This window comes from Ischnura elegans, chromosome X, assembly GCF_921293095.1.
Source record: "Ischnura elegans chromosome X, ioIscEleg1.1, whole genome shotgun sequence".
NCBI classification, from domain to species: Eukaryota; Metazoa; Arthropoda; class Insecta; order Odonata; family Coenagrionidae; genus Ischnura; species Ischnura elegans.
Window position 1 is genome coordinate 94,898,511 of NC_060259.1, and position 12,894 is coordinate 94,911,404.

Below are 12,894 nucleotides of genomic sequence, written 5' to 3' on the forward strand. Positions count from 1 at the left end.
TGCATCAAATCATTTGCATCATGAAGTGGACAAACTTTTCTAGGTTTTAGTTAGAGACTCATTTACGGTGAACCCGGAAAAATTATTATTTCTAACCCAAACCTTGAGCGCTAGATATCGCTTTTATTATCTTAAAAACTTCACTTTGCACGTATTCCCACTAATAATTAATCCTGACCATGGCCTCGACAAATCTACGTCATAAATAAGGTAGCACTCTGAAATTACGAGACATAATGTTGTCGAAAGCAAAGCAAGTGTGAGAGTGGGCTGAGTGAAGTGAATATGGATTTTCTATTTTGCAGTTCTGCACAGCAAACGTTCAATCACACGGATGAATTCTAGCTGACGGGAAGAATAGATTCTTGCTTTATAGGGATTTAAATGTTCTCTCTTGCCGCCGAGAAACTTCAACTGAAACTTCGTCTCGAGTGTCTTCTCCGGGAGGGAAATGGGCGGTCGCGCCTCTCCCATTCCTGTGGCGGGGGTGCTGGTGGAATGTGTGACTTATGGCCTCACCTTGACCGTGGATCCGCTGAGGGGTTGAGCGTGGAGGCCGAAGACGAGGCCGGCGATGAGCAGGGCCAAGGCGGCCGCGTGGTTGCCGTCCATGCCTCACGACGACTGAGCGCGAAGTCCAGGAGGGGAGAGCGTCATGAGACTCCCCCCTCCCAGCCCCTCCCGCCCCTCCTCCTCGTCCTCCACGCTTTTTGTATGATCACTCGTGATGAAATTAGGTGAGGAGTGGCGCTGTGGTGGACGAGGACGGGAAATCGGTCATTGCAGTGCGTCTGATTTTCAGCGCTCGAAAGAAACTTCATTCGTACAATTTAACATAATTTAACAAGGCATAATCCTGAAGGCCTGTTTACCCGGTACATTAACACGTACAAGTTAATGTACGTGTGCGTGAATGATTTTGGTGGACCGGAACATGTACGAATGCATGAACCAAATTAGAACAGGTTCTATTTTCTGTGCATGCATTTGCACAAGTTGGGTGGTTACACGGTGCATTTTCGCGTTCATTCTCGCGTTCATACATTTAAACATTAACCCGCACGTGTTAATGTATCGTGTTACCGGGCCTTAATAAAGTACTTGTAAAAAGTAATTGTGTACCTAATCTTTATAATAAATCTATAGAACCGGTCAGCAATCGACACGGTCGGAATGGTAATGGTATTTCATCTATCAAGCTTCGCCGGCAAATGTAGTCAACACCATTATTTGTTTTAATTAGTAGTCCAGGAAATATGGTGTGGCTGATCAGAGGTGATTCCGCTCCGCCTTAAAATCCTGCTCACTGCCCTGCGAGGCGTCATGGACCCCTGTGCTGCTCATCGCTCTCGCGTAATGCGGAGTGGAAAGTGAAGGTGCTGTTAAGTCAAATCAGTTGGAACATTACAGCCTGTAGATATCACGCATGGCGAGCCGTTTCTGGCCGCATTGCTTTCATAATGGGATTCGCAAAGGAAGCCCTATAATAAGTCAGTGAGATTTAATGCACATTGCTTGGACTTAGTACTGAGCAAATCAAGTAGAATACGCGATGGCTAATGCTATTGTTGTTGGATTGTTGGAAAGATTGAGACGTGTGTAAAATTTTATCCAACCCTTTAAATATATAAAGGATAAAAGAAAAATCCGGTCGACGTTGTCCTGCCTGTATGTATTTCTTTACCCCTCTATGTTCGTAAAACACTGTTCGAAAAAGGAGTAGGAATTCACGCGTGGTTTTCAGCTTCCTATGCAATACAAATGACAATGGCATTAATCCGTTACAAACTTACAAATTACTTAACGTAATCCCGATCACTCTTTGTTATTTGTATCATCACTAGCTGTCAAAGTAATGTGCATGGTTGATTTCAAGGAAAAATGTCAGACTATCACAGTAATACGAAGTTAAAATTAAATAAATTGAGTTACTTAGATACTTGATTTACTCAGCCATCGGATGGCATAATGCAAGTAATAAAAATCAAGTATTGTAGTTGCTACTCTGAACCCAAGGGTTAGCTGATGGATCACCAGGCGGTGTGAGCTTGACACAGTTCGGAATCATTCCTATCGGCTTACATACTGAAAGGTTGATTCCAACGGAAGATAACGCGATCGGTATTTCCTGTGCTTGGAAATTTGAATCCGATGACTCACTGCGCGGGCTAATATCGTCTTCAGAATGACAGTTTACAAACACAAAAAATCCGCTAGTGTTGAAAACCATTCAGAATCAACTGTTTGCAATGGAAACCGATCGGAATAACTCCGTCCTGCGTCAAGTACACCACCCAGATGAAGGACCCTGATGCCCAGTGACATAAAAAATAGCTTGTACATAATCCTTATCATCATCATTAGTCAACAATCCTAAGATTGGTTTGACGCAGCTCTCCATTCCTCTCTCCTATCAGCTAGTCTTTTCATAGTGGCGTATGTAATCTCTTTTACATCCTTTATGACCTGTTCTATGTAACTCATTCGGGGTCGTCCCTTGCACTTCTTCCCTTTCACCTGTCCTTCAACGAATGTTTTCAGTAGGCCATCATTTCTCTGCATGTAATTCCATGAGCAGCTTGACAATGTATTTAACTGCATATATTTCATGTTTGACGAGGGGTTAAATGGAAGATGGGACTTTCTAGTCCCAATCTCGCCCAATAAAGACGTTTTATTATTATTATCCTGTCTCTTAATGTGAGTAATACTTATCATTTTAAAAATACATACTCGAATCAACTATCATGATGGTAGGTGAAACGGTGTCGCAGTCAGTTAAACGCGAATGTACAAACAACCTTTTCTTTGCTTATGTAAAGTCGTTATTTGGGCTAGCCTTGTCCTCTTCATATGGTATCTTCTTAATGGTGAGGTGCGAGTCAGGCACTGAAATGTCGACAATTGTGGACATTTGATAGGCCTCGAACGTCGAGACATTTCCTTCACATCAAGCGCTTTGTGAGCATCGATTCATGGTTTGCCAATGGAAGTGTGTTGTGGCGTGAAAGGGCTTACAAACCAAAGATTCCCTTCGCCGTCCACCTCAGTTACTCGGGAGCGTGTTTATCGGGTGCGGCACAGGACTCGGCCCCCACCAAAATGAGGAAAATTTTTGATGCACAAATCGCCACTTTGATCTTTTACAGTACTTCCTGACCAAATAATAATAATAATATTATTGTATTTTCATAATTTGAATTATATTTTACATTAGTTTTCCTAATGAAATATCATGGGTTGTCATTGTTTTATATTAATTTACATAAACTTGCATTGAGCTCTTACCCCTCGAAAACGTATTCTGTGTACGCATTCATTGCCACTGGTTTTCCCGTAAACTTACCCTCTACTGTGAGTGCCGCCATTACAACCGCAGTCTTCTTCGCCCCGGAGTCCCACATTTTGGTGGCTACGATCCTCTGATCGACCGCATCGAGCGATATATCGTCCATGAACTTTTCCCGCCGGCTCCGAAAGTGTTTGGGGTCAGGCCTGCGGGGGCCGTGTCTTCGGGGCGGTCCCCTCCGGCGTATTCCGGAGTGTCGCCGCCTTCGTGCCGACCGCTAACGGTACACCTCGGAGAACCGGTGCACGCTGCTGCCCTCGCCGCGACCTCGACCCCCCTCCTCCCCTCTCCCCCACCCACCCTTCCCCTCCCTCACGCCATCACGCCGCCGCCTCAACACCATTCCCATTGTGAAACGCTCTCGCTGATGGCACCCGCTGGGCGCCTTGGTGACACCGTGCCGCCGGCGACGCCACACAAAGGCCTGGGCGATACATCGTCATCGAAGACCATATATCCTAAAGGCCATTTTACACGGGGAAAGGAATTGCGCAGGTTAGAACTGCCTTAATTTCTAAAATGGCGTGGAATTGCGCAGATGCATGAACGAAGTTAGAGCAGGGGCTATTTTGCCATCTCACGTCCACGCATTCTCGCATGTATTCTAGCGATTCACCGCTTTACACAGCACAATTTTGACTGCGCCTTCGTAAACACGTCAGATTGCGCAAGTACGTGCCCCGCGTAAAACGGCCATAAGATTAGTTTGACGCGCCTCTGCGCTAAGTTCTCCCATCCGCCAATCCTTAAACGCCTATTCTGCTATACGTCCTTCATCACCTCTGGATCTCATCCGTTCTTCCCTTCCACTTTTCCTGCAACGATCATTTTCACTGGAGCCTCGTGTCTCAGGATGTGGCCATATCGTTTAATATGGTGGAGACGACATCGAGTTTTGAAAATTGGCTATATATCGTCGTTCGATGATCGTGATCTTTAGAATAATGCGATATAATCGCGCCCGCATTACGCCGCCCTGAACTCGACATTAAAATTATCATTGACAGCTTCGGTGGGAACAGTTTCAAGTCCTCGTCTACCGAATCGGATGTTGCATGTGGCCAGTTGACCACTATCCAGGGCGTGAAAGTTTGTCGTTCCATATTATTATGTACTAAAATCCCCCAGCACAATGACCATGATGCAATTTTTTCGGAAAATTAGGAGTTTGTATGCTGTCGGTATATCCGACGTAAGATGTGATCCAGGGCCGGCGGTTTGGGCTGATGCAGAGCGGTCCCTTGACCTTTCATACCCAGTCATCTATCACGGCATTGGTTGGACGCAGCTCTCTCTTATCGGCCAATCTGATCAAACTTGAGCGTTTCTTCTTCGAAATCGGTCGCCACCCGCTCACTGCTTGAGTATTCTTTTGCAGTTCGTCCCTCGAGGCATGCCGGAGTGACGTAAACAGCTGTCGATGGACCAATGGAATGGAAGAACGGCTGAGGGGAGCTTGTGCCAGGGAGTACGATAATTCATTGAGTCGGGGCATCACCCTCGCGCAATGGTCAGTGTTTTGTTTCTTCTGTGGCCGACAAGGAGGTTGTAGTATACTGGAGGGGGCAGTGGCGCAGCGAGGAGGGGGTTTTAGGGGTTAAACCCCCCCCCCCCCAGAGCTCAGAGATATATTTAAGTTTAATCCATTTCACTTAACTGAATTGATATTCCTAATAGAATAGTGTAAGGATTAACAAAATATCCCTCAGAAAGCCGTAAAACTCACCATTTTGAACCATTTATCTTAAAATTCCGCAATTTATTAATGTCGCACCTACCGATTATCCTGGTGGGTATTCCATACCCCCACACACCCCGGTATTAGTTGCACCTAAACCCCCCCAACCTTAATTCCTGGCTGCGCCCCTGCGAGGGGGCACCAGTGATTCCGAGCGTGGAGCGAAGTGTGGAAAAAATGCTAGGGTGCTTGGGTAGGATTAGCCACGCCGACGCCGGGTCAATACTTTCTATGCGGTGAAATTTTCCGTCATAATTCGTTAATATATGAAAACAAACTATGGAGTCCACTCTGTAAATCTTTTTCTCTTACTTCATTGGTAGGCTTCACGAAGTTATGTCTCAAGCATCTTTTCTCAGGGAAAAATTATTATCAATCAGCACGGTTACGTTCTACAACCAGCTTAGTAGAAAATGAAATTTTATGAGTATACCTAGTCATTTCCCTGCACTTATATTGGTATTAAATTAATTATAGATAATGAAAATCCAACAATTACAGTAAAAAAGTATATTTTCAAGGATATCCTCACCAGTAAAGTGGCTAACGGGACACAGAGTATATACATATAACACAATGAATCAATTTTGTATTCAGTTTAGTAATGTAGCGTTGAGATACCGTACTTCCCCGAATCCACGCGATCGGTCAACTCTGGGAATAATATTACGCATTTTGATTGGCAATGCTCGAGATGCAACTCTCAGACTATATTAATGTTTACCAATTTTGTATTTACTAACGTAAGAATACGCGGTAGAGTTCATGAATATCGCAGTGAATTGAATGAAACTTCACCGAGAATTTACCGCGCATTTCTCCGCTGAGAATTTCACCGCGCCGATCGCAATCTTTGAAGCACTAACGCAAAGGTTCGACTTACGTAAATTTCGACTTACGCAGAGTCTGCCGGAACGCATTTCTTACGTAACTCGGGGGATGCCTGTATATATTAACAGAAGTATCGCGAATGATGGGAAAGCTCCGATGACAATCACCGGCTGAATACTATTAATAATGACAGCATTTTTCATTTATTGTAATGCATTTTCAAAACAGAACTTAGGCACCTGAAAATATCACTTGGAGGCAAAATCAAAAATTGTAAAACTAAGATGGCGGAACTTTGACCAGGCTAAAAACCCGGAAACAGCGCCTCCAGTATATTCTAACATCCTTGGTGGCCGTTATGCCCCGTTCACACAACTATCATCCTCTACCAGCGTAAAGATGACGACAGAACCAGCGTGAATTCACACATACCATCGTTAGGCACTGGCGACATCTGATGAATGGTAAAGTAAGTCCAATTGCAAAATGAATTTATAAGAGCGAATAACCTGTAGGGAAGAAATGGTGGGTGTGCAGGAAAAAGTTCATGTGTTAGTTGCAATGATTTTCAACGTATACGCATAGTATGTACTGCTTAGGTATGACAGAATTACATTCCAGCTTCGTCGAGCATTGTTCCTTTCACAATTCTTGCTGCGCAAAGGTTAATTCAGTTTCCTTTATCCAACTAATCATTTCATTGATAGCATGCTTTGCATTTTTCTAATGTTCTATTGAATCCGAATTAAAGTGGTTATCGCTAATAATTTGATTCTCATCAATAACTTCGTACCTTTGATTCGGATGTGATGACATTGCTGTAGGCAAGGGCGTAGCCAGAAATTTCCTTCGGAGAGGGTGGGGGGGGTCCAAAACCAGGGGTGAATATTTTTGAAAACCTGGGCACTAAGTAGAGGGTTGTAAACTAATTTTAACACTTTTCATAATCGAAATAACTTCATTTGTTAAAAAAACATATTGTAAAATCATGATTTCTCAATATTTTGTTTTCTTTTATGAGGAAATATAACTGTGTTTTCATCTTGGGGGGGGGGGGGGGGGGACGCCCTCTCTGTCTACGCCACTGGATGTAGGTGATGAAAAGAGGACCTAATCTTGAGCCTTAATCCTCAATTGGGATTTTAGAGAGAGGCACCCTTGTGGTGATTTGGGATTGAGAGACACTTGTAGATGCATTGCAGTCCTAGTACTTACTGCTTTCTGATTTTGACAAAAGACAATCCAGTCTGATGCAATACCATATACCATTTAAACCTGAACTTACTTCATTTCAATGGTTGACGAATTAACTTTGTAGATTTTAATCTTATGAATTAAGGGAGAGAACGTGGTAATTTTTCACACTATTTAATATCACCCGACGTTTCTAACTTTATTTTCTAGAGTTATCTGATTAGCAGTAAGCCTGATATTTTATAATGGACTGGGAGAAAATTTCGTTTGATGATGGATGAACACAAATCTTTTGTTAACTTGGACAAAAACTCTTTGCAAAACATTTAAATAATTGTGAACATCGGGTTTTTAATTAAGGTAGTTTCGCATATTTTAAGTTATTTCTTGAAAATAATTTACTGGGATTATACAATATGTCCGTAAAAATACAATGCGAGGCAATGTTTATTCACTCCGGACTAAAGCATATCGCATATGTGAAATCAAGTTTATAATTTATTAACATTCAACAAATTACGGTATGAGTCTAGAGCAGTTTCCTTCTTTGATATAATGCTGACGAACATAGTTCAGTAAGAACTGCCGTCTCTTCTTCGAATGCTTTTCTTTCTGTTTTCTCGCCTCTTCTCCCACCATGGTCCCATGGTGCTGCTTCGCCTTCTTCTTTTTCTAACCAGCGTGGACGGCCAGCTTGGATGGACGGCCGGGCGTAATGTTCATGGCGTCCGCCTGCCCTTCGATGATGCTCTTGACGATTACTACGCGGAAAAGAAGCGCATTTCATGGCGGCGAAAAGGGGACCTTTGGGGATTTGAACTGCAAATCTTCACTGACAAAGGAACGTAGGTAAATGACTTTTTATTGATTGATTAATGACACCGATTTGATTGAAGAATTTTTGGGACTCCTCTAGGGTGTTGGCACTTTTTTAGTCTTTTTCAAGACTTGTCGTCAAAATCACATTTCACAAGTCGATGTGTCGCCGTTGAGATCATTAATCAATAACTAGATGTTTACAAACTGAGTGTTTCTCAGCTAATGATCCACGGAGCAGAGGGAAATAACCAAGGGTTTGTGATTGTGCACACCAAAAAGATTGTGCACCGAAAACATATCCAGAACATATTGCCAGAAAAATAAATCACGTCATTGTGTAAATCCACAACCAATTGATACGAATTTATCGAGATTATTCACGACAGAACCAAGAATTTATGAGTGAACTATTTTCAAATTATTCGTCACTTTTTCCCCAAAAATGGCGATCATTTTCTCGCCTCACTTAGCGGAAACATTCCTCTCCGCTCTTCTCAGGACATTCCGCCACATTTCGACAACCTTGAATTTTTCCCTTCGACATTTCTCCTGTTGCCGCGCGCAAAGAAGCATGCTCCACCCCTCAATTGATTCTAATTCTTGACTTGAACTTTTACAGCTCTAAAGTTGATCGCGGCCAATGAATCGATTTCAGCTTTGATAAGAGCTCCAGGAAGTTTTTGGTGGTGGGCTCCGTTTGGTGTCTTTGTGTGAGTTGGAAGACCCACAATTTGTGAGGGCACCCCGCCACACAAATCAGCCATTTATATGCTCATTCTTGGCAATCAATAATTCTTGTGAATAAGTGATCATTAACGGGCCACAAAGTGTCGTCCTTGACCAAGAACGAAACTCGGAATTCGTGCATCGAAACGTTATATAACTTGTCATTTCCGATTCCTTGGAGTTGATATTTTTCACTAACCCTAATACGTCAGAAAAGAGGACAACGGCCACTAAAGACTTTTTAATTGTTTAAGGTTTTGTTGCTAAGCACGTGGTTTTCATTTGACCCAATGCAAACTCTTTACAGCTCTTTGCGGCCCAAATTTCTCGCACAAAATTTTTTCGAAAAATGGCACACCTCTCAGGGAAATGAAAGCTCTCCTATTCAAGGTATATGTATTTCGCTAGCTGGTCGGTTACCCAGAGCAGTGGCGCAGCGAGGGGGGTTTTGGGGGATAAACCCCCCCCCCAGAGCTCAGAGAAATTTTTAAGTTTAATCCATTTTACTTAATTTGATTGATATTGCTAATAGAATAGTGTAAGGATTAATAAAATATCCCTCAGAAAGCCGTAAAAATCACAATTTTGAGCTATTTATCTTAAAATTCCGCAATTTATCAATCTCTTCACCTACCGCTTATCCTGGTGGGTATTCCATACCCCCCCACACACTGTTATTAGTTGCCCCTAAACCCCCCCCTGCCTTAATTCCTAGCTGCGCCCCTGACCTAGAGTGGAGCTCTAACGCCACCCATCAACCTCACCTCTAGCCTAGAACAAAAAGTTATTTATTTGCATATCACACGGGGTGAGAAATGAATACAGCATGTGTAACTGTAACCTGATACGGAAATAGCGTGTAACTGTTCGCAGATGGATGAGAGCAGCCACGGCCAGTTTGGAGCGGGACGGAAGCCCTCTTCTCTCTGCTCGTGGCATTCCTCCGCACTCCATTCACTCCAACTTTATCAGATGCACAGCCCAAGGCGTCATCAGTTTGCGTGCTTCGAGTCTCGCGGCATCGCTGAGGGGTGGAGTGTCGGAATGTTTTCACGCCAAAATGTTGCAGTGAAAGACATTTAACCCGATGAAGGGAACCGCCTCCCCTATCCGAAATGTGTGTATTTCACTTGTCAGCTGTTTACTACTTACTATGCGTCGAGATCTAACCTCTCCTATCAATCCTCCCATCATTCCCAAACACAGAGTCCTAAACTCAGTAAGCGATGTGCGTATCGTACTCAGCGGCAGCCAGCGGGTCGGACTCATATCGGCGTAAAGCACGCGAATTTGTTGGATGGAAAGAGCGGGCATGTGGTTCTCTTCAATGTTCCTCTGTGAGAGAGGCACGCTTCGAGAAAAACAATGTTTCTAAATTGTATGGCGTGAAACACTATTATGTTGATTAACTTGCGAATGCCATCAAGGAATTATGATTTGTGTGTTCATAAAAGAAAATATGTAATATATTTAATTTTCAAAAGTATCGCAAGTTTATTTATTTGGCAGCACTTGTTATGAAATGACGCCACTGTAGAGAACACTGCCACGAGGCAACTATACTGTTGAAACTAAAAACTTCTGAAGTGCGTCAATTCCAGCGAGGAAATATCATTTGCACGGATCGGGATTGGAACTCGGGTCTACCGCATTTCCGCACCTACCGTACACTTTCGGGTGAGTCCATGAAGTGTCGCCGCTGGCATGCCCACGGATATTTCCACGGGAAATACCTAGAGAGTGAACATTTCCGAAGACATGAAAATCCGAATGTCGTTTTGAGTTGGAAAAATTAATGTCTTCGAAACCGGTATTTCGTCATTCATCTTGAGGGAGGTATTAACCTGCCAGGGGCTAGGCTAGCAGGGGCGCAGCTAGGAATTAAGGCTAGGGGGGGTTTCAGGAGCAACTAATACTAGGGTGCTTAGGGTATTGCATACCCGCCAGGGTTAGCGGGAGGTGCGGAGGCCTTCCGCCGGAAAAAAAGATAAATGGTTCAAAATGGTGATTTTTACGGCCTTTGAGGGATATTTTATTAATCCTCACACTATTCTATAATCAATATTAATCCAGTTAAGTAAAATAGATGTAACCTAAAAATTTCTGTGAGCTCTGGGGGGGGAGTTATCCCCCAAAACCCCCCCTCGCTGCGCCACTGTAGGCTAGCACATATTTTCATTGAAGCCAATCGGGAACTCAAGTTATTTCTTTCAATAATTTGTTGTGAATAATCCTTCCGAGAATTGTCTGCACATCCGCGTAACTCGGAGCCCCAAGGCTTATCGATATCGCTTTGAGTGAGGTCGCCCCTCTTCCGATATTCAGGGCGCGGCATCGATGCGCACACTAAATGAGTGGCTGCAGCCAAAGAAATAGTGTCCCTGTTTGGGCGCTGCCGCACCCCAGCCGTTGGCCCACAATCTGCTCGCAGCGCTTAGAATTCGTACTCCGCCAATATGCTGCTCAATCGTCACTGGTGGGACATTTGGGTACCTTTACAAGACATCATTTTATATTTTCTAATATGTAATTTGCATTTTTAAATACTATTTATGTAATTGAATTAGTAAATAGTTCTTCAATTCTCTGAACAAACTCTTATTCCTATGTCGTGATTCAGAAAAACGTTATCAATAATTTTGTGTCGCGGCTGTAAGAGTACGAATACGTGACTGTGGAGGTTTTAAAAATTCATATCCGTGATGAGTATGCGGCAGTTCTCATGACACTGATTTAATAATATCTGCATTTTACATCACCATATTTCCTAACGAACAAAAAAGAATGAAGTGATTACAACTTTATATTTCTATTCGAAGTCGTTACGGGTTGGAAAAACGTCTTTGATTGGTTGGTATGCAATGTTTCAATCAAATATCTTTTTTTTCAATTCATTTGCCCAGAAGGGGAACTTCAAAGTTAGCATTTCATGAAATAACAATTCTACGCTTGACATTTTTTGGACGCTGGACTTCAATATTTTAGCCGTTGGTGCGTCATATAATATTGTTTTCTCGAAAGCATCTTTTTTTACTGGTCGGATGCGCTCATCTATTCATGGATCAGTGCTGTTTCGGCGGCGTTCGTGGTGGTAAATGAAGATCGTGTCTTCGGTGGACAAGATCAATTTAAGATGATTTCAATGAGGACACCCTATGGTATTTTATGTTTAAATGCATACGGATAATATTATGTACGATGGAGTGTCATAGCATGATGCATTCAACTATCAGTCTGCGTTATTTACTTTTTTCCGATTCGTATTCAATTCCTGGGCCCCGAACCCCGACCATTCCCTCCCGAAGCCAAGGCTCGCCGTTCTTGATGAAAGGAAAGATACACACTCACATAAGAGTGAGAAAGAGAAATCAGAGGGTAAAAATGCGGCTAAAAATTTCAGCTATCGTGTGAGTGTGCATTTTTCCTTTCATTCTTGTGTCCTTGTCCATTTTCTTCTGTTGGAGAGTGGTGAGCCGCCTCAGTGCCATGTGTTGGTTACTCTTGTGGGCCAGAGCAAAGGGATTTTTCCATGCATTAACCCCCGCCGAAATCGTGGTAAATCTAAGCGTCCTGGTAGCGCAATTGGTGGAGCACCCGGCCCGCAGGGAGGTTCTGGGTTCGAGTCCCAGTCGGGCCGCATTTTCACCCTCTGATTTCTGGCTTTTTCCGCTTACCACAGCCATTGTCCATTGGAAATCCTATGTCCACGGATGGAGAGAGAAAAAGGACTGGAGCGTATGGTGTGTGGTGAATGGCAGCGATTGTAGTGGAGGTATTGCTGCTTTTTAGTGGCTTTGATGTGAACCGAGGTCTTGAATTTATTGCTGCTTTAAAAGTGTGTGCCCACATCCATGAAAGATAGTATTGGAAATAGAAAAAATGAATGAAACAGAAGCAGATGAGTTGAGTGAAGAGACAAGGGTGTAAAGAGAGTTGATGTCATGAGACCAGAGGAGAAAAATGCCGTCTATGACATGTAAACCAAAGGAGAGGTTATAGAGGGTAATTTTTTCGGAAGTTTTCTTCGAACAGGCCGAGGAAAAGATTGTAATAAGAAGGACTAAACCTACTTCCCATTGCACAGCCGGACACTTGCAGATAATGGTCATTATTATAAGGGAAACAGTTGTGAGTGGGAATAAAATGGGAAAGATCACTGTCACCGTCCCAGATGCAAAACCTGTAACATATTTTCTCTACCCCCTGCCTCTTTCCACCCCAAACTTAATTGCCTCCC

General features: G+C 43.2%; 1 protein-coding gene across 2 annotated transcripts in view; it reads right to left on the reverse strand.

Annotated features, from left to right (window-relative positions):
• LOC124170808 (trypsin-1) overlaps positions 1–627 on the reverse strand; it is a 47,257-nt gene extending 46,630 nt beyond the window's left edge. For both annotated transcript variants that reach the window (XM_046549780.1, XM_046549779.1), the window contains exon 1: positions 520–627. In XM_046549780.1, coding sequence (XP_046405736.1) covers positions 520–612 — 93 coding nt within the window. In that variant the 5' untranslated portion in view covers positions 613–627. The remainder of the gene's footprint in view (positions 1–519) is intronic.
• Between the last annotated feature and the right edge of the window lie 12,267 nt (positions 628–12,894).